This window comes from Macrosteles quadrilineatus, unplaced genomic scaffold (assembly GCF_028750875.1).
Source record: "Macrosteles quadrilineatus isolate MER2022 unplaced genomic scaffold, UCM_ALF_1.0 Scaffold_8__2_contigs__length_117827958, whole genome shotgun sequence".
Taxonomy (NCBI): Eukaryota; Metazoa; Arthropoda; class Insecta; order Hemiptera; family Cicadellidae; genus Macrosteles; species Macrosteles quadrilineatus.
In genome coordinates, this window is record NW_026542601.1 from 63,227,642 (window position 1) to 63,249,865 (window position 22,224).

A 22,224-nucleotide genomic window follows, 5' to 3' on the forward strand; every position below is an offset into this window, starting at 1 on the left:
CTCTGCTAGGTGAAGTGTTGTTTACAATAAATGTGTAAAAATAATGTCAAATCCCACAGGTAGTAGGCGTAATAGAACGATGAAAATAAGATTAACAAGTAAGTAGATTAAATGAGATTACAAATTAAAGCAGTAATTAGTATAATTAAGCTTTTATATTAATATTTTTTAGATCATACAGATTGTTCATTCATGAGTTCATTCCAACATGGCTGCTAAATGTGTGAATAATAAGACTACCCACAATCTAATTAATTTTAAAGTTACTTCTTTCTCACAAAGCTTACAGTACCTATTTATAGGCCTACTAAAAAGAGTGGTTTTTATGTGTACCAATTTCATACACCCTTATTTTCTCGTGTATGTAGCCACCTATCTTAGTTAAAAATTGAAGATGTGAAGATTCAATTAGGCCTAGGTCTACCCTAGGCTATTTACCAATTAAAAAGTTACTTAAAAATGTTAAGTTAGCTTCTTATTTGGATGAATTTGGCTTAGTATTGCCTATATTAACACATTGAAGTGTTAAAGTAAAATCCAACCTCCTTGTTCTGTATGTTTAGGCCTACCCATTTGGAATATTTAGGCCTAGAACTTAATCCCGATTTGTTCTGAAAATCCGGATAGGCCCTAAGATAAGCCCTTTGATTTGTAACACCCTGCTAGGGGTTTTAAAGATCCTTCCTTACAAGCCTGACTAAACTTAGCTGCCTAGTTGGCCAAAAAATAGGCTATAAAACATTGACCTTTCAGATTCGTGTTTGACTAAGTTATCTTGTCTTAAGTTACAAAAGTAACTTACTGTAGGCTAATCCTTTCGCTGCCAGCATTTTTCATTCGTTTAATCGAGAACCACCGAGGCCATTTTGTACTTAAACACAATGCTTAAGTTATAAGTTAGTTATAACGGCTACCAGTAGGCCTAAGAAACTTTTTTATTTTTTAAAATATTTCTTTTTTAAATCCCAATTAAACTGATAAAATCTACTGCTGACATTATCTCCGAACCCTTAAGTTATCTCTTATTATAAATCAGTGTTTAAAGAATGGTATTTTTCCAGATCAACTCAAATACTCCAAAATTTCTCCCATTAAGAAAGGTTCAAAATCAGATATTAATAACTACCGTCCAGTATCAGTATAAAGTATTTTTCTAAAATATTAAAAAAAGTAATAAGTTGTAGACTAAGTTTAATTAACTTATGTATGTATGACGTATACGTAAGCCTGAAATGTAACCTTTTGCCATCTTTGTCCATGCATATGTTAAATGGAGATTTCTGTTAATAAACAAATGAGATTGCAGAGGCCTTGGAGGTCTCTGGCCACAGCAGGTGTTTTCTGTGACCTGTGGTCACAGGCTTTTGACCGTGTGGACAGTGCCGGATTTACCACTAGGCCGATTAGGCCACGGCCTAGGGCCGCAAGCAAAAGGGGGAGGATTGAAAAAAACTTTTTTATATAAAAAAATTATTTTTTTAACCATCAGTTTGCCGCGATTACAGGTGACCATAATAATGTTTCCGTGATTGCGGCCCGGCCATGGGAGATGTTCTTGATTTCGGCGCGGCTGGGGGTGCCAATGTGGATGTCCATGTGATTGATAGCTTCCCGAGGGAGATGATCACGATTTTGCCGCGGCCGTGGGTGTTGAAGATGATGTCCCCGTGATTGCGGCCTGCGGGAGATGTTCTCAATTTTGCCGCGGCTGGGGGTGCCAATGAGGATGTCCTTGTGATGGCTTTCCGAGGGGGATGTTTACGATTTTGCCACAGCCGTGGGTGTCGATGATGTCCCTGTGGTGGCGGCCTGTGGGAGATGTTCACGATTTCGCCACAGTCGTGGGAGATGTTCTTGATTTCGCCACGGCTGGGGGTGCCAATAAGGATGTCCCTGTGATGGCTTCCCGAGGGGGATGTTTACGATTTCGGCACGGCCATGGATGACAATGATACACTCATGATCGCAGTCCACGGTAGATGTTTTAATACAACTTTTCCGTGACCACGAGTGTGATGATGATGCCCCCTGTGATTGCGGCCCGCGGAAGATGTTCACGATTTTACTGCGGTCGCAGGTGACTGTGATAATGTCCCTTTGTTGCAGCCCGCAGGGGATGTTCATGATTTTGCCGCGCTCACGGATACCTATGATGGCTTTGACTTGATTTAGGAGAGATGTCCACAATTTCATTCGCGATCACGGGTGTCATTGATGATGTCCCCTTGATGATGTCTCCTTGATGCATAAGAGATATTCACGATTACTTCCGCGATTGCAAGGAATTTCCAGCACAGGGGGGGGAGGGCCGCTCAAGTACCCTAAATCTGGCACTGTGTGTGGATCACTCACTCCTGTTGCTGAAACTTAATGATTATGGGATTGGGGGAAGTTGCTTTTCTGTAATCTTACAATCTTACCTTTCCGAAAGAAAACAAAGAACTTTAATTTTAGAATTAGGCCTAGAATTAATTTAGTCGAAGCTCATAAATTCTTAAGAGTTTGTGTAGATGAAGCAGTTAAATGGGATTCACATTTGAACTATTTAGGCTACATACCAAAATTAGGTCGATATCATCTTTATTCATACATTTAAAGGGTCTGTGTTTCTATTGAGACACTTAAAGTCGTTTATGATGCTTATGTGGAGTCTGTATTAAGATATGGCATAATTTTATGGGGTCAAGCTACTGGTATTGAAACTATCCAGGTTACAAAAACGTATTATTCACATTATCACCCACTCTCATCGACACAGTTCTTGTAAGACACATTTTCAAAATTTTAAAATTCAGACATAAACGGGATTGTATATTCTAGAATTATTAAATTACATACATTCAGTTAAAAATGAGCTAGGCCTACCAGAAACAATACATTTCAACCACAGGTATGAAACCTGAAATGAAAATATATTTAGACTCCCCAGACACCGTTTGACCCGAGCCTATATGAAAAATTTTCATTGTATACTGGGCTGAGATTGTACAATGTGCTTCTGCCATGCTATAAGTCACTAAACAAAACCAAATTTAAAGAGACAATAGATAATTTACAACGTATTGACAAGGCTTTTTACTTAATTGAAGATTTTTACAGAACTTAAATTTAGAACATTTTTTTTATTTTTTCATTTTTAATATTTAATTTTTAGTTAAGTTTAAATTTTAAATATTTTATGTATGGATTTAATTTTGACAATGCACCTGTTCTAAATGTTACGACTTGTATGGAATGTTTTGTGCAAATAAAGTATGTCTATGTCTATCACAACCCTTACTAAGGTTATTAACCTCCATCGATAAGGTGACTTAATCCTGCTTGGAAGCTAGATTAGCGAGTTTTGGTCTGGTGAACTCTAATAGTATCTATGTCGTTTAGATCTACGAGGGGTAAAATAATCACTAATTTTGCGGTCGGACATATAACCTCAAAAACGTCTGTCACCACGTGGTGTTCTAGCTGCTCCACTCGCCCGCACAGACCCGCTCGGCCGCACCCCCATACTGTACCACAATATTATTAACCTCGGCACACGATTTGCTTTCCGACTGATAGCTAATTACTCTTATGCGCACACTAAATAAACTTTTAAACACAAAATTAAGTCTTATAATGTCAATAAATCCACTAAAACTTCTTGAAAAGTGGGAGCTGTCGTACCAGTAGTCTTAATCACATGCAGTAAATGCTGCCAACCAATCATCCCTCAAAAGTTGTGCCTACAAAGAGTTGGAAGTCAATTCAAGCCCAAACTAAAAGTAAATAAACAAAACATTCACAGCAAACAAGATAGAAACACCAACAATACCTGCCCGGTAAGTGAGGACAAAAACACAAAAATTAAACAAAACAAAGGTATAAACCAGTTTTCTTTAATTGCTTCAATGCTATGATTTTAAGAGTTTTTTGTTGCATCAATTTCCAGCATGTAAAAAAAATTTAACACATTTTTGTCTCTGAAATCTGTGAACTATGATACCCAACTGAAATAACATTAGGTTTGGTGCTGATGTAAATTAAAATTGTCTTTAACTTCATTATTACAATCATAGGTACGACTTGTCAAAGTAGGCCTACCCCAAGTTCTATAGGCCTAAAATCCACATGGTACTTATAACAACTAATTTAGACTACCAATAATTTAAATGATAATGTTAGCACCGTGTGGTTGTGATCTGACCTTAATTATGTTCTATATCTAAATATTAATTAAAATAGGATAGGTACCATAGATGGTTAGAAACACTAGGAGACCAGACTATATTATAATGGTGGTCCTTTCCCACTGAAATATACAGACTGAAGCAAGTCTGGCGTCTAAGCAAATTTCCATTTGTGTGATTGAATTTTTACCAAAATATTTCTCTTAAATTGCCAGATTTATTGCCTAAATAACTTGAATGAATATAAAAGCCTGCTGCTAAAGGGATGCAATAAAGTGGTTTTAAGTAAAATGTCAATACCGTAGCTTAAGTTTAATATGAAAAATAAATCAATTTGTTCAATGAAATATATTCATAAACAAGCAAACTACGACAGTTTATTTATTCTCCATGAAAGTAACATGAGAGTTTTAAACTTACATGTTTGTGGAATTTTTTGTTGTTAACTGTTAGACATAGAACACATCAATACTAGGTGAAACCTGTCGAAATCGACGGTTACTTTCAAGGCTTACGTTAATTCATCTAACTGCGATAAATTGGGTGAAATATACATATTTTGAGTATTTAGTATTGTTTAAAGAGTAATAAGTGTTAAGAAAATAATGATATTAATTGCGTTAGTTGCCAAATTTGGTTGATCATTCAATGAATGAAATATTCCCCATACCGTACGTCATCGGTTATTATTAGTATGTTATCTGGTATCTCTTCCTTTCGAAGAACCTAAAATCGTATTGGTGGATCTTTTGTAGTTAAACACTTCCGCGATTTCATCAGTGTAATATTATTTTATTTGAAAAGAAAATATTTTTTGGAAAGACATATTCTAATTTCAAAGGGAGGTATGTCCGTTACAGTGTAAGTGTAAGTTTGATTTTCCTTCGTCACGTCGCATCAGTTCATATCGTACTTCAGTGCCAATGAATGAACCCTCTAGCATAGTTTTGAGAAATTGGTTGTGGGGTTACTGTTAAGGCTGGAATTCCTTGACATGGGGGATGTCAGTTAGTTGTCTCAGCCTTATCAATAACATAAAGTTGTAAATATAATCTCTCTACGGAATGTTAGGTGTAGTGGAATACTTGAAGTGAAGTTGGATTTTATTTTTGAACTGTTAGGGGCCTCCTAGTTTATACGGCCTTGCGGCTTCATTGGCAACAAATAATCCAAATGACATAGCAATGGGACATTTCCAAAAAACAAAAATACTGTAAATTGGCTGTTACGTAAATATTGACGTTTACATGCATTGTTAATCAACGTATCTTATAAAGGATTATGTGATCTAGTTTAAAAGGAATATGACCTTTCTGTCATGACAGTGGCTGCTTAAATTGTATTTTCTCTTTGTACCATATTTTACAGCCAAAATGTCGTGTTATTTTCAATAATGTTACCAACCCAGTGCAGTGCGCCAAAGTCCGTAATATAGGCAGGTGCAATTAATAATTTGTCATGATCGGTACCATTTTAGGCAAAGTTTCTATGTTTTGATTTTATTAGACACTATAAGAGCAGATATTTCTACATAAATATTTGATATGTGTAGAATAATTTGATAAAATGTAGGCAAAAGTGGTGAAAAAGGCAGACACCAACCCGTACAATAGATATAAGATAGGTAGTTCAATAAGAAATAATTGAAGAATTGCTGTGATAAATGGATTTTCCACTGATTTCGTAATGAAGCTTTATATTGCAAAACATGAATCAACAAAAATAAATATTGCAAATCAATTTTAAAATCAGAAAATAACATTGCAAATACTTATTTGGTAGAATTCGGTAACTCCCAATAAATAAATGTGTGTTGTTTGAAATACAATTTAAAAATGAACAGCTGTTTCATTAAAAAGTATTATTCAAATGGCCAAAATGTAAACAACTCTGTGGAGGGATCTTTAAATGCTTCTGGGGCAGAGTCCTAAGGGATTTTGCTTAGTTTTTCTTTTGATAACTCATCTACAGCCCAAGACCTTTCTTTGGACACCTCTACCAAGTTTCTACGCCCAGCCGTTCTCTCAAATTAGTGGGGACAAAGTTTCCAATTAAATATTTAGATTTCCTCATGTTAATCTTATGGGAGAAACTCCAACTTTGATGGCCTGTGGGGCAAAGCCCGAGGATTTTTATTGCAGGAATTGGTGAAAGGGGGCGTCTACACAAAAAATACTTTATTTTGACACGTCGTTTGTACAAATCCGTCCATTATTAACGGAGGAGTAGTGTTTCGTAGAAATCGCCTTCACGTATTATATATAAGGATTGATTGACAGCCTAGTAAATTATAAGTTTTTAAGCTCTACAAAATGGTGGAAAACAAAGCAAAATCATTTGTTTAGGGGGTCTAAAATGAGGGAAACTAATTTTTACTCCTTAAAACCCCGTTCCCATGGCTCGACCATGCTGGTTTACGAACTTGTTTGAATAAATGTAGGTTAACTTTAATACCAAATTTCATCAAACAAATTTTTACTTGAGTTACAAACTAACAGGTCACACGAATTTGAAGAGATGGTGCTCTTGGCCTCTGGGGACATCAAAACAAAAATTGTTCCCGGGTCTTGGTCTTATCATGAGACCTAAGCTAATAGCTTAGGTAGTCCCCAGGTATATGGGAAATTTGCTAAAATCATACATTCACCCTGCTTTATTTTATTGGTTGATAAATTTGGATAGTTTGTGATTATAGTTTCCTTTTAAAATATTATTTTTAATTTAATTTTTACAATTGTATCTGGGTTTTAAATATTTTAAGAAATATGTGCAGGGCACATTTTCAGACCGTTTAAGGACTTTTTGAGTTCGTTAAGACCTAGGCACCTAGAACTTTTTGGTGGGGTAACTGAAAGCTGCTTAAGTTTTACGAATGCTTATTGTTAAATTGCACTAGGACTACAGAGGGATTCTTAAAATTAAGCTAAGCAGCCTAATAAAAAATTCCCAACAACTTCTTGAACCATGGACAAATTAACATATGGGCTAATGTATGCAAGACCCTACGTAAGACATCTGTAGGCAACCTGATACTGACTTCTGCCGCTAGAGCGAGTTTTTGTCCCCATTGATCCTCTCTGTTTACCAGACATCCTGAAACGTTATTCCACTCTGTTGGTTTTGTTTTACAGTCCGGCCCCTGTGTAATCTATGCCTTCCAATACACTGCAGAATTGTTTGCCAATAGAAAGTTTGTCCTTGTTTGTGATAAATAATAAACCTATCATATGGGGCTTAACTAACGTTTTTTGTACAGGGTTGACTTACATGGCATTAGAACTCAATTTTGACAAATGAACCATATCTGTCATTCAATATTAGTGAATGTATTTGTACAGAATATTCTTAAAACAAAAGAACTTTGAAATGCACCAGGACAACGGATATGGTCCTTTTGTATGTGACAAGCGCAAACCTTTAGAATGTAAGTTTGACCTAAATCCATCCGGTTTTTGCAGTTTGTTTATACCAACCATAAACATTTGAGGGTTGTTCTGAATAAAGCCATTTTTATTATATATCTCTGATCAATTGTTTACTCTCTTTTTTTATTTGAATTCTTACAAGATAAAAAGCATTGTACAGATATAATAGATAAACCTATTAAATGATTTACAAAATCAATGTACATATGAATGTAAGTATCGTAGTAGTAAATTAAATTATTGCATGCATGTTTAGCAGGCCCTACAGTACAGTTTTCTCTCTACTAGCCATAATTTTCATTCACGCTTATTTAAATTTTAAATCTGTCCATATTTATTCTACTCTTGTGTAACTGAACTTGATCGTTTTCACGATAATAAACTTTTGTTTCAAATAATCTTGCCTGATTTCAAATACATCTGTGGATGCATTCTTGATTTTTGTAAAAACAGACAAATGAATTGGGTTAATATTTCTAACCATTAGGCTTAATAGTTTATAAAAATTGTCTCTCTTTTTTTTTTGTCAATCAAACTATCAATAATTGTTCATGATACATCTAGACCTACCCAAATACATTGAATAAAACAGCTTAGCTAGGTTTTATTGGCAAAAATAAAATAGATTGTCTATTGTTTTAGATAGGTCATGATTCTAAAGAGGAACTATTTAACCAAGATTGGTCACTCATTACACAATAGTAGGCACCACTCTCTCTTCCTGTCCCAACTATCAGTGTGCTAGTTGTCTAATCATACACTTACCATTGACAGCATGAGGGAATCATTGAATCTGTAACATCCAAAGGTTAATATCACTGTGTTGATCTTCCAAAAAGTTCTATTTAGTTAATTAGAATTTTAACCTTAATTTTTAATTTTCAAGAGCTATTTTTTTTGTTTGGTTTAATATACAACTTATTTCAGGACGTTTAAATATGTATTTTTAATGCACATATGCCCAGCCTTTTTATTCTTGTAGGCCTAGTTCAATATTTCCTGGAACATCAAGGAAATTAGTTTAGGGTCAGGGAAGTGGTTGAGAAAATACTAAAAGTCAATGAAAATATGCTAAAACTATATAAAGTCACGTGAGTTGATGTAAAACTCAGTGAAAACCTGCACTTTAATGTATTAAAAAGGTTGTGTATTATAAAATTATTTTTTCTAAATAATATTTATTTAAACCAAAAATGTATATCTATATAAATAAAATTAGAGTTTTGTCTGTACATTGCTTAGAATAATGAACTTTTTGGTTATTTTTACATTTCATAGGTCAGAGAAACCGAATCAAACCTTATCTCAATTTCTGTCTGTCTGTCTGTCTGTCTGTCTGTCTGTCTATCTGTCATTCTCTTGGTAACGCTAAAATACGCACTTTATTACAACTACTCCTCAATAACTATAGCACTGTCCCGCCTGAAACTTATTTTCCAAATACTATACATATATGAGATGGTTTTAGACGTATTTCATCGAATATGAGACAGTTAGATATTTAACAGTAAACCCTTGAAAATCAAGTTTTTGTCGATTTTTGACGTGGAATTTCTGGAAGCCCATGTTAACCTTATGAGAAATGAAATTATTGAATCTTAACAGCTGTTTCAATTAAACAAGTTGGTTCTGTTCTGTGATGTTCAATAGCATTAAAGTTACAAGGATTACCAACAGGGTGCAGCACTAGCACTATTATTTCTTTTACATTTATGACAACAGCTAATTTGCAACCTGGAGGCGAGTGAGCGTAGCGAACGAGCTAACCTGAAGGCAAGTGAGCGTAGCGAACGAGCTAACCTGAAGGAAAGTGAGCGCAGCGAACGAGCTCCAACATACAGGTGAGTGAGCGTAGCGAACGAACTTCAACCAGGACGTGATTGAGCCATGCAAACGAGATCAGATAGTAAAAATAAAAGTAAGCCTACCGTTATAGGATCGACCGGCAGACACAGAGGTAATTTAACCTTTTATTGATTGTCATACCGATCCGGAACAACAAAAAACAACATAAAATGAAGCTATGTATAATAGTTTGGCCAGCATATCTTAAAATATGCAAACCAACTGCTGTTCGTTATATAAGAAGGTTTCAACTGAATATTATAAGATCCCCGTGCGTAGAACGGGTACACAGCTAGTTTGTACTAAAGTTAGCCTTATATGTAGTAGAAAATACATCCGTTGTCTTTTTTCAGTTCTCTGTGCAAGAAACTTGGCCAGAAAAGATCTATTTCGTAAGTAAAGTTTTCAGAATTAAAGATAGTTAAAATATGTGATTAGCCTATATGGGTTTACTCTAACTACCTCAACTGCCAGTCATTATGAACCTTATTGGTCTGTGCCATGATATAAGGTACAGTATAAGAAGTCACATGGATAAACCATTGGTGTGCAACGATAAGATAGTGCATGCGGATAGTACGAACCATCTGTGTAGCTTATCTGCACTGAGCTACCGTAATAAGCGCTTAGACTATTAATAGAAAGTCTTAAACTGTTCAAATAGCACTAACTTAATTTATAGATTGGTCATAGGTAACATTGTGAAATGTTATTTTTGTCAAACAAAACACTAACAATTATTTTACTCAATACACTTAAAAGGTAATAATAATTATAAATAATTAAATAATAATTGTTTATTTTTTTATAGTTGCAAGTATCAGTAGATAAATTTCTTTAATAAATTGTCTTTCAACATCAGTAACTTGGATCTGAAATGCTTGAATACTCGCTTATCTAGATATCTAATGAATAAAGCCCTTAATTCAACAATAGAGTTGGAATCATAACCACTTGTTTGGTTTATAGAAGTAAGTTGATTTTAAATAAACCTCCTTTTATATTTTTGTATAGGCTAATATTTGTATTAATTTTATTTTTTTAAATTTTAACTTATAATGTCCTCTGTAGGTTTTTTTAGGCGGTTGTTTCTGGATTTATGCTATTCTTTTGTATAACTCGGTCTATTATGTGTTTGCAGGGTTGCCAGACCCATTTGCCAAGATCAGTGTGGATGGGTCGGGACAATGTCACAGCACTGACACCTGCAAAGCAACATTGGATCCCAAGTGGAACCAACATTACGACTTGTGAGTAGCCTTAGTATGATATCCTCCCCTTCACATCCTGGGACGCTGTGCTCTAGCCTCGGACAGTGCCACACATTGCTTTAGTCATATATCATATATAGCGGGATTTGAACCCAGTACCTTGGAGACCAAAGCCCCTTACTTTATCACTAGACCAGCTCGCTCCTCAATTTCCAATCTGAGCCATACGTAGGTGGCTGTCCCAACCAAATAGATCCTAACGAGACGGAGCCAACCGTGATGTAAGCCATCTTGAAGTTCTCTTTTACTATCTATAGTGCTGCCCCTTATCTCTTACAGTTTTAATGGATGAACGGAATGGACTAGCTAGTAGATTCTTAGTACTACAATGTTCCCTTTTGTTGAGTCCATAATTTAATACAATTTCTTCCTTCTCCACTTGATTATTAATAGTTGACTAATTAAGTTCTAATCATTTGATTCAAGAACATGATACATGTATGTTGTAAGCCTAAATCAGAGGTAGGACCTATATCTTGACTAATTAATTCTAAAATAAGTAAAATTAGGTTTGTTATGTCAGGTTGGATATTATCAAAATCAGATTAAAATTACTCAAGTTATCATGTTCAATGGTCTTATCATGATACCTACAGTAATAGCTTATTCCCTATAGGCTATGGGGAATCTATCTATCTATATATTAATAGGCAAGCATGTTTCTTTTAAACCTTTTTTCTCAACTCACCGTGTGCATCGCAGGGAAAATCTACGCATACTCTTGGAAAGATATTTTCCTGTAGATGTGCAGAATCCCTTTATAAATTAAAATAGGCTCAAAAATAAGCACAAAAAATGAATTTGAAAACTTAAACAAAATAACATGGGAGTTATGGGTTGCCGTGATGGTGACAAAATAACAACAAAATATAAACGGAAAATCAAAACAAATTCCTATCACATGTTTTATTTACAGTGTGGGGTTAACAAGGTACATTACATAGTGTAAGAAACGGCTATGTGGACCTAACTTTGCCTGAATAAATAAAGAATTTTTCATTTCATTTATTATTTTTTAATTTAATTTCATTTAGGCCTACATATTTTTGGTCAAGTTTTCGACCACTGGACGTCCTCTAGTATCTATAAAAGAGGAAGTATGTATGTATGTATGTACCCTATGAACTCCGAAACTGCTCAACAGATTGTAATGGAACTTTCAGGCATTATTGAGCATTATTCAACGATGGTTTTTGTGAAGTTTGGTGCAGATTCGTCAAAAGGGCTCCACCCCAGAGGGTTTTAAGGGGTCCAATGTCAGACTTTTGGAACTCAATGTTTATAGATAAATATAATTTAAAAGCAGATGTTAACTTTCATAAACTGTTTTGTAGGTTTGAATAATCACAACATTCTGTATTAGTCATGATTTGAAATAGTGCCACAATGTTTCCACAGAATGCAGAACAGAAAGCTTTTTTTTTAAGTCCAAATATATTACACTCCAATCGCAGAACACCTGTGCACTCAACAATGTTTAAATTGACCACTATAAAATATGTAAACATAAAAAGTAAAAACCTTTATCAAAGTATTATAAACAATAAAAGGGATGGCAATGCCTTAATATTCTTATCTTTTGTTCTATACCCACACAATCTAACATAAATTATTAAGTGAATAATAATTGTGTGCTATCTCAGGTATTCAAATGCCTCCCAATTTGTCATCAACCCACCACATTACTTACTTAAATCCACCCAAGCTGAGCAACAGAACCAGACTGATGATTAAAAAGTTACACCAAACCTGATCAAAGCAACAATCATCAGTGGTAATTTTAAAGGAGAAATAGTCTTTATCCCAAGAAAACCGATGATTACATTCAAATTACCCTTTGAATTCAAGGGACTACAATTTTCTTGGCGTCTTGCTTTCGGAATCACCATAAGGCACAAGGGCATTCCCTGACTATAGCCAGTTTAAATTTAGAAAATGCATGCTTTTGACACGGACAGCTGTATGTTGCGTGCTCACGTGGTGGTAAATACGCCTAAAAACTTTCATATTTATACACCTAATGAAAAAACAAAAAACATTGTTTATCCACTGGCAATTAAGTAAAATACATATTCTATTTTTGTTTTTGGTATACACAGGGTGTCCACCGACCGGGAAAACCGGGAATTATGCATGATTTTTTTGAACCGGGAATTATACGTGAATTTTGTATTTAACCGGGAATCGTGCATGCGGAGGATGACGTTTCCGTTACCGCGTGAAACAATGATGATGTCCAACTGCCGCGGGATATGTTAGTGATTTTGCCGCGATCGCGCATGCGGACGATGACGTTTCCGTGACCGCGGGAGACTACGATGATATCTCCGTGACCACGGGAGACGACGATGACGTTTTCGTGACCGCAGGAAACGACGATAATGTCCAAAAATATTGCTTGAAATGATGACTGCAGGAAATTATTTGAATTAAGCTACGATCGAGGAAGATTATGATAACTTTACTGTGATCGCGGGAAACAATTATAATGTTTCCGTTACCACTGAACGATATCAGGATTTTTTCACGACCACGGAAGACAGTGGTGATGTTTCTGTTATTGAGTGAGATATTCAGGATTTTTCAGTTATCGCAGAAAACGATGATGGTGTCTCTACGACTTTGTTAGATGATTACAATATAACCTCGAGTTGGCTTGACCAAAAATTTCAAAATGACACTCTTCTAGAAAGATTTTTTATATTTTTTTGTAATATCTTCATTTACCTTTAACGTGGTAGGCTATTTATTTAATGGAAATATGTTTAGAAGGGTTTAAAACATAAATTGGCTACGTGCAATTTTTGTAATTTCTGCATTATTATTTCTCTAGGCCACTTGGAAAACAACCCATTACTCCAAAATTATACAATATGAAAGTACATAAAGCCAGGGGTTGGTGTAGTAATCCTTAAGCAAATTTGGTAAAATAGAAATTATCAGTATTACGAATCTATTTTTCAGGTGTTGTACAGAGATTCGATAAATTTTGGTATCGACATATCACTATTTTTAGGAAGTTATTAATAAACTGCAGGTTTAATTTTTGGATTATTTAATCAGTAATATATCAAAATTGAATACTTGTGTCAGGCAATATTACAGCAATCATATTTTTCCCCCCCCTTAACTGAGAATGCTCTTTCCGATAACTTAAATAGCGAGCTGTGTTAGAGCCCTAAAACAGCATTGCGGGAGTTGGCGCAAAACACGTTGGAAATTTTAGTATGAAAAGTACGACCTGAACTACCTGGATTTTTTTTTACTCATGAATTTTTTCTGGTTGGCCTGGTGGACACCCTGTATACATTTTTATTATTTATGGTAAAGAACAGATTATCATTTAAAATACCGGTAATAGCGCAGCAACGTGTGCCGGGTAACTGCTAGTTCACTATAAAAAAGGAAAAAGAAACAACAGTAAAGCAGGTTTTTAGTATACACACAATAATACAAACGTCATAATAAAAGGAACCAAAACCGTTACAATCTAAATAGGCTTTAATAAAAAAAATTTAAAGTTTTGCCTTTGAGTAAAAATTACTTTATAGTAAGTCTTACTAGCCTACATTAAATGAAAACCGTTAAAAAGACTAATTTAGAAAAGCTCAATTATAATATAATACGGATTATTTTAGAATATAGGCCTACCAACTAATATGAATTAAAAGTATAAATTATCATATTTATCTTTCATCTCATTGCAAAAGATTGGACTTCAATTTTGATTTTTCTGGTGTTTATTTTGTATTTAATCACATTTGCTGAACAAGTTTGTGTTTTTTCAGATACATTGGCAAGGGAGATGGGATCACGATCAGTGTATGGAACCAGAAGAAGGTCCACAAAAAGCAAGGAAGTGGATTTCTAGGATGTGTCAAGATAATGGCTAACACTATCCAGCGTCTGAAGGACACTGGGTGTAAGTACTTTATAAACATTCCTCTTGTAATAATAATATGTCTCCTACAGGTTAAATCTTCAACAGTATGTTAAAAAAGGGAAATCTGTTGAAAAAGATAGTACCAGAAATGATATTGGATTAACTAGTAATATGTAAGAAGGATTAGGTTATTTTGTAAAACAATGGGATTTAATCTGTTAGCTAGTTGTTCTGGGGACATACCAAAACTTGGTAATAAAATCTGTTATTGTCTCTAAAAGAGCAGTTTTCGAATTTGGGCAAAAATTGCTCAAAACAATCGATAGTTTTGAACTGAAATATTTTTAATTTGCCACCAATTTGAGAATCAGGAGAGGAATCGTTAGGAGATGTTGGTTTTTTAGTAGTGACACGTAGTGGTGCTTTATATGTGTTTTGCTTCTACAGTGCAGTTTTCCGAATAGTGACAAGTTGTGTGTCTGTCTATTGGCCTACCTCCAGCTCTATCCCTGTAGCCCAGTCAATAAAGATTTTGTGTTAGAAAGAATTAAAAAAAAGCTAAACTCGCATATAAAATGTGTGTTTTCTATGTTTTTTTTCTTTTCTTTAACCTAAGTACCCACCTGGTGTTGCAGACCAGCGACTGGAGCTGTGCAAGGCGAGTGCTGACGACCCAGACGTGGTGAGAGGACAGATAGTTGTGTCCCTGCTGTCCCGTGATGGCGGAGGGGGTGGAGGTGGCGGGGGACACAATGCTGTAGTGGACCGTGACGGGGCACTCAGCTGTCCGGCAGATCTGCCCCCGGGCTGGGAGGAGAGGCGCACCTCCGCCGGCCGACTGTTCTACGTCAATCATCACACCAAAACAACACAATGGGTGCGGCCCAACAGGTACTGTCCCATGTTACAATCACCTAGCTATATTAAATTTCACGTTCACCCAGCAGGAAAGAGGCCATGTATTTCAAACAGTAGTCTCAGCGTCATTGGTCCTAATAAATACATCAGGACATGCAAAACACTAATTAACATAAACTTTATCTCACATTTTTTTACTACAGTACTCATTTTGAAATCCAAATTATAGCAAGACTACCTGCCTGAAACCTGTATTGAACGGTGAACAATGTATTCATTATATACTTGTAGAGTTTAAACGAAATTCACATTACTTCTATCCTAATATTTGTGATGCAATTCAGGATTTGTGTGTTAACACATTCGATGCGGCAGGTCCACCGGTGGACCCCGCGCGTCTCAGCTGAGGAGCGGGGGGTCCACGGGTGGGGGAGCGCGCATTGCATTGTTTGCCGGATCAGTATGGTTCAGCCATTGTCCGGGGAACGTTGTAATCTTTACCAGCCTGTAGCTTATAATGCGAGCTTTATTCTGGTGTAGGTTGGTACAAAAATTGCCCGTAAAATCCCGTCTGGCAATGCTTTTGTCCCGTTTTCGGGGATATCTCAATTCGAGCCGTATTACAAAGACTCTGGTTATTGATCCAGGCAGTGCTGCTACCTTTGGGTGTTTCAGTGAACTACGTCCACTTTCGGAGTAACGCAGAACAATCACCACTGCTCTTTTGTGATTCGTCTTACTGAGATATTTCAATACCAATAGCGATCGCTGATTCAGTTAGCGCGTCGGGGCTCCGCCCGGGCCTCGCCACAATTGGCGAGCGCCTGTTTAAAGGTTTTCAGCAGCGAATGTGTTAAGAAGCATTAACTATATAATCTTAATAACATATAAGATGAACATACACTAAGTTTTACACATGGAGATCAGCTATGCAGCTTTGCTGGTACACTAATGAAAAGATTTATAGTAATATTTTCAAGATTTTGAACTTAACATGGTGTTGGCAGGCCTCAGATTATGCTGACTTCAAGCCCTGAAAGTCCCATCAGCAACTCAACGTCCAACGATGCTGAGAACATTCCACAGAACAACAACAGCCACCTAGCCAATCCTAACCAGAGGTAAACCTGTGAAGACTATATAAGTGTTCAGTTTGGAACTATCAAAACTGTTATCATGGAAACATATTGTAGACTGGTTGATAATTGAACCTGTAACCTGTCAAATCAAGTTTATGATAGTAACAACTCAAGCATGTTAAATTCATAAGCGATCTTTCCAAGAACATTTCTAAGGAAAGTGAAGCTAAATACTATAACTTATCAAAATCGTTTGTCTTATGTATTGAAGATAAAAATGTGTTTTTCACATGCCCTCAAGATTACAAGTTATTGAGAGATCCCACTTGTCCTGGAAAATCTTGAATGTTGACCGTATTCAGGAAAAGTTCCTGAATAATTTTACTCTGGGCTTTTTTGTTATCTCTCATGTGATTTTTTAACAATTTAACTAGCATACATTTGCTAAGCATACAATAGCATACAATAGCTAGCTTCACCTGTTAAATACTTAAATTAGTTTGAGCTTTTGATCAAAGTTATCTGTATTGAACTCAGCAAACCTATCAAAAAAGGCAATACTTTATTATTTTCTTCTTTAAAGTAATCATATATTTCTCATAGTGTGCATTTCCCAATGTTTGTTTTCTTTGCAGGAACAACAGAGAAGAGCCACCTTACCCGAGACACATCCCTGGCCAGAGACGGAGCAATCGACGACAACAGAGACAACATCAGATACAGCAGCCGACCGACCTGCCACATGGTTACGGTAGGCTACAACCTGCTTATCTACTCTTACAACTGTACTATTTTTTATTACAGTAAAACCGTGCTGATTTAGCATATTGAATAATTCAGAATATTCCGTATTGAATTGGTCGGAGAGTTCTTTACCCTGAATAATGTTCGGCTAGAGTTAGCAGACATTCGGCTGAGGTCATGTACTTAGAAAAATTGCTGCTAATCAATGGGCTTGTTGACTCTTTCTTTTTGTTGCTGAATTTCCAATTGTGTTGCAACATGGCTATTTTTTGATGATGCTCAGTAGTCTTGCATTTTTAGCTAATCCGCACTACCTACCCAATTCCTGAACTAATGAAACAGTGATTGTCTATTGTAGTACCTATATTTCACATTATCACTTGTATAACATAACAATCCCATATTAGAGTAGCACAATAAACATATGATGATAACGTACTAAATATTTCAATAATGTTGTGTTTCAGAGCTAAGGACCACACAACAGGGTCAAGTGTACTTCTACCATGTCCCTACAGGCAGCAGCACCTGGCACGACCCTCGGATACCACGAGACTGCACTGCAGAGCTCAGTCCAGAGGTGAAAATTAGGCTTACAGTGTAAAATCAAACTTATGACATTTATCTAAGTTTCTGTGCAAAACACTGCCGGAAGTACAATGGCCACCCAACTTGTTAAGTGGACATAAAAATGTATCTCCAATCATAAATTGTTAACAATCCTAACAGCAAAATATCTAGATGATTTTTAGCATGATGTCTGATGTGGCTATGTCTGTTACAGGTGTTGGGTCCTCTACCCACTGGGTGGGAGGTGAGACAGACAGCCAGTGGTAGACTGTACTACGTCGACCACAACAACAGAACAACACAATTCACTGATCCAAGACTGTCTACCAGCATCATATCCAATATCATCAAGTGAGTGGCTAGTTCTGGATAGGGTTCCAGGTGAAATAGGTATCTTTAAAATAACATCTGAATCTGTTAAAAAAAGATATTGCAGTAAATTTCTTCTTTGTATTTCTGGTATAGTTTAAACTAGCAGGAGTTTTGTTATTGCACTCAGACGCTAGGTACTAGCCCAGGATCATTTATCACATTGCTTCAGGCCTGACCTAGGGGTTGCGGCTTCATCTCTTAGATAAAATCCATTGGTGATATGGCAGGTTTTGAACCCGGGACCTGTGCTCTAACACTAGCAGGAATGACACTGAGAGGAATTGAATGGGTGATTTGTTGAGGGCATCATAGCAGATAAGGTCATATTTTCTGGGGGGTTACATGCAATCAAATTCATCCAATAAAAAGAATGAATGTTCTACCACGCTTAGAGTTAATGTAAATTCAAAAAAAATCCCTGTTAGGATTCCCCAAAACAAATGAGTATCTGTATCTACTAAACATCTCTAAACTTTTGTAATACTATCTGAAAAAAAAACACTTGAAAACAGAATGATGGGTTTTCAAGAATTCTTAAAACCAACTCATTCAATCTACTTAAAAAAATTAGGTTCCTATAAAATAGATCAATCTCAATCATTGTTCCTGCAAAGAAACAGAAGCACTTAAACTCATTCATACATTAACATTAAATTTTACAGGGACCATCTAAACATCAGGGGAGATGATCTAAAATAGCATGATTGTCTCACCATGAGGGTTATTTCAATTGCTCATCTTACCATAAGAAATATTCTAAAAATCATTCTTGTAGGAAAAACAACCCCACAACACCAGTTGCTCCACCTGCTGGTGAGCCAAGCTCGGCCCCCACCACTACTAGCCCTGCCCCGCCACCACCAGCTGAAGGCGAGGCACTGCCCAAATACAGACGTGACCTGGTGGCCAAACAGAAGATATTGCGGGCAGAACTGACAGCATTGCAACCCCAGAGTGGCCACTGCAGACTGGAGGTGTCAAGGACGGAGATATTTGAGGTGTGTAGCGACTATCGAGTGCAACTGAAATGTATTTTAGGGTTGAGAGTATAAAGGAAAATGTCTATATGTGCCTTAGATAGCTTAGGATACTAGTATGGAAGTTTGTATCGAAATTGATTAAGTAAGCTATTTTTTTTTTTTTTAGATTAACACTTTAGGTTACATAAGAAAATTAAAATTATAAGTCCCAAGAAAATTAAAAGACAGTAGTGTCAGCAAAATAAATATATATCTTTTCCCTGAAAATATATTTTTTTAATATAGTGTGATTGGGTATCTGATTTAAGCAGCTAAATCTTCAACGCATAGGATATATCATGTAAGACGTCTATCCTCACATGACATTCTTTGAATGTGAACCAGTATGGAGTTAGCAATAAAAGGCTAGTAGTAGATTATAATACATTGTTGGTTTTTCTTGTCGCAGGAGTCGTATAGGCTGATGATGAAGATGCGGCCCAAGGATATGCGCAAGAGACTGATGGTGAAGTTCCGAGGGGAGGAAGGACTGGATTATGGAGGTGTAGCTAGGGAATGGCTCTACCTTCTGAGGTAATTTTTGTATTCCTAAGCCAAGTGCTTTTACTCTAAAAGAATAACTTTTTAACCAAATTTTAAGGTTTTTGTAAAGGAAAGGTTTAACAGGAAGTTTACCTTACTGACCAAAATTGATGAAAATGCATAAATAAAATCCTAACTCATCAAATTTTTGAAGCTATCAGCTCCAACTACTGATGACGAAGCTAGTAGCTCCAAAAATTCTATGTGTTATGTTTTTTTTGTGCATTTTCATACAATTTAGTCAGTAAGGTAATCTTGCTGTTAAACCTTTCTATTACAAAATCCTTAAAACCCCTGGTCTCAAGCCAGCTGTATTAGCAGCTCTTATTGCCAGTAGTGCTGGCTGCCTTTTCTGTGCATTAGCTCAGAACTTGTGTTTTTTCCCCCCTATGCTGCTGGCCAATCAATGTTGACACGTGTACCTAAAACCTCATAACCTTTTAACCAAATTGTTATTGCTGTAGTCGTATATTCAAGTTGAACAGCAGCTATCACTTGTGGTATGGCAGGTTATAAACTCCTCGTGTAATCAAGTGTTTATTCTGTGTTACAGTCATGAGATGCTGAACCCCCAGTACGGACTGTTTCAGTATTCCAGAGAAGACAACTACACCCTCCAGATCAACCCTGACAGCAGTGTCAATCCGGTAAATATACATGGTTTGTTCTTATAGCACCCTTCCCCATGTCACTCAGTAGTTAAAGGAAAGCGAAATATTTCCCTCTCTTTACATTGTACATAAAAATGTGTTTGGCAGTTGAAAATATTCAATGACTTTTAAAGGGGAAAGAACTATTGATTTAATGTAGAAGATTCACTATCAATTTTCACTTTAGGGACATAAATAAATATATAGGATGGAGAGGACACAGCTAACTCACCTGATGAAAGGTTGCAGATGAGTGAAAGAGGCGTATTGAAATGAAATGAAAGAGGTGAAATATCAAGTATTATTATGTTTGTGTGTATATATTTTATGTTTTCTTTGACTCGTCTGCAACCTTTCATCAGGTGAGTTAGCTGTGTCCTCTCCATCCTATATTTAATTTAATCCAAGCTAAATGCTTTCTCCTAAAAACATAACTTTATGGATATAGTTACTGTAAAGAAAAATCCAAGTCTGGAGCAAGCAAGTTTTGTTAATCCCAGTCAGCACCACAGTCAACCAGACTGATTTTACTTTCTCTTCCTATACAGAGTGTATTGAGAACGGCCATTGGTGACCTGCATGTTTATAGGATACACTAACAACCACTTTATACTTTATACTTTTCGATGAAATGGCGACCATACAAAGTAGGTATTTTAAGCCAAGTATGAATGGAGATGAGTGTAGGATGAGTGGCGCGATCTTGTAGTCTTGTTAGTGACTAAGGCTGACATATTCCTTAGTCACAGCTGTTAATTAATAACCCATACAGCTAATGGCAACTAAGGGACCTATAATTTGTAGTGGAATCCGAACCACATTTTTACCTTGGTGTATAAGAATTGGTCTAATTACCAGGACAGTACTGCGGATAGTCGTAGTACTCACTCGTGCGGACATTAATCCACACCAGAGAGTATCGCATCCACAGTGCATGCCTATAAATATCCACAATTTGTGACCTCCTAGTAGCCGTATTATTGGACGACGCCACCCGTCCCAGTCTAAAAGATACCCCCAATCCGATGATTCAAGGTGTGTGTCTAAAGCAAGGATTATGAACACCTCACTATGTCCCAGTGGTTGTAGTATATCGCTACAACAGGGTGTCTACCAACCGGGAAAACCGGGAATTGGGGTGGCGCAGATGGATCGGGTGGTTTTAAAATTCTTGTCAAACTGTCAATTTTAAAGGTATTGGATTGAAATAAAGTGCAAAACGTGTAGTAACAATGGAAATTTATTGACAAAAAATTGGTTAAGTTAGTTTTTAAAAATTACATCCATCAAATGCCTTCCTTCTCGAGCGACGCATTCTTGGAGTCGGTCCTTGAGGTTCCGCATTGCTCGCTCAAGCACATCACCAGGAATTGATGTGATTTCGTTGTGAATTGCAAGTATTTTAAAACCACCCGATCCATCTGCGCCACCCTGTACTTAATTTTTTACTGGCCATGAAATGTACGGGAATTGTCCTTAAATGCCAGACTATGTCCTTAAATTTTTAATGGGCAATAATTTTATCGATCGCTAGTTGGTTAGGAGCACATATAAGGTTTATAGATGTCTGTTTAGTTTACATTTTCATAAATTTATTACTATGATAATTGTGTAATAAAAAACCATTAGAAGCAACCCATTGATATTTTATCACCACAATCAAGTGTCAAGTCAAGTACTTCCAAGAACCATTGTGAAAGTAGCTTAGGTCATAAAAGTTGTATCACTTTTATTCCTTTACAACTTCTATTATTTATTACTTGGGTAATTATCATGAGATCCCAAACCTATTTAATCAT

The 22,224-nt window shown here is 36.2% G+C and overlaps 1 protein-coding gene across 1 annotated transcript in view; it reads left to right on the top strand.

Annotated features, from left to right (window-relative positions):
• The window catches only part of LOC128999653 (E3 ubiquitin-protein ligase SMURF2-like), a 36,657-nt gene continuing 14,433 nt past the window's right edge, over positions 1–22,224 (top strand). Inside the window, exons 1-12 of the mRNA XM_054426268.1 lie at positions 1–98; positions 9,790–9,828; positions 10,578–10,686; positions 14,496–14,629; positions 15,226–15,481; positions 16,456–16,569; positions 17,163–17,278; positions 17,739–17,851; positions 18,056–18,192; positions 18,989–19,211; positions 19,642–19,766; positions 20,329–20,422. Of these exons, the coding sequence (XP_054282243.1) occupies positions 44–98; positions 9,790–9,828; positions 10,578–10,686; positions 14,496–14,629; positions 15,226–15,481; positions 16,456–16,569; positions 17,163–17,278; positions 17,739–17,851; positions 18,056–18,192; positions 18,989–19,211; positions 19,642–19,766; positions 20,329–20,422 (1,515 nt within the window). The 5' untranslated portion in view covers positions 1–43. The remainder of the gene's footprint in view (positions 99–9,789; positions 9,829–10,577; positions 10,687–14,495; positions 14,630–15,225; positions 15,482–16,455; positions 16,570–17,162; positions 17,279–17,738; positions 17,852–18,055; positions 18,193–18,988; positions 19,212–19,641; positions 19,767–20,328; positions 20,423–22,224) is intronic.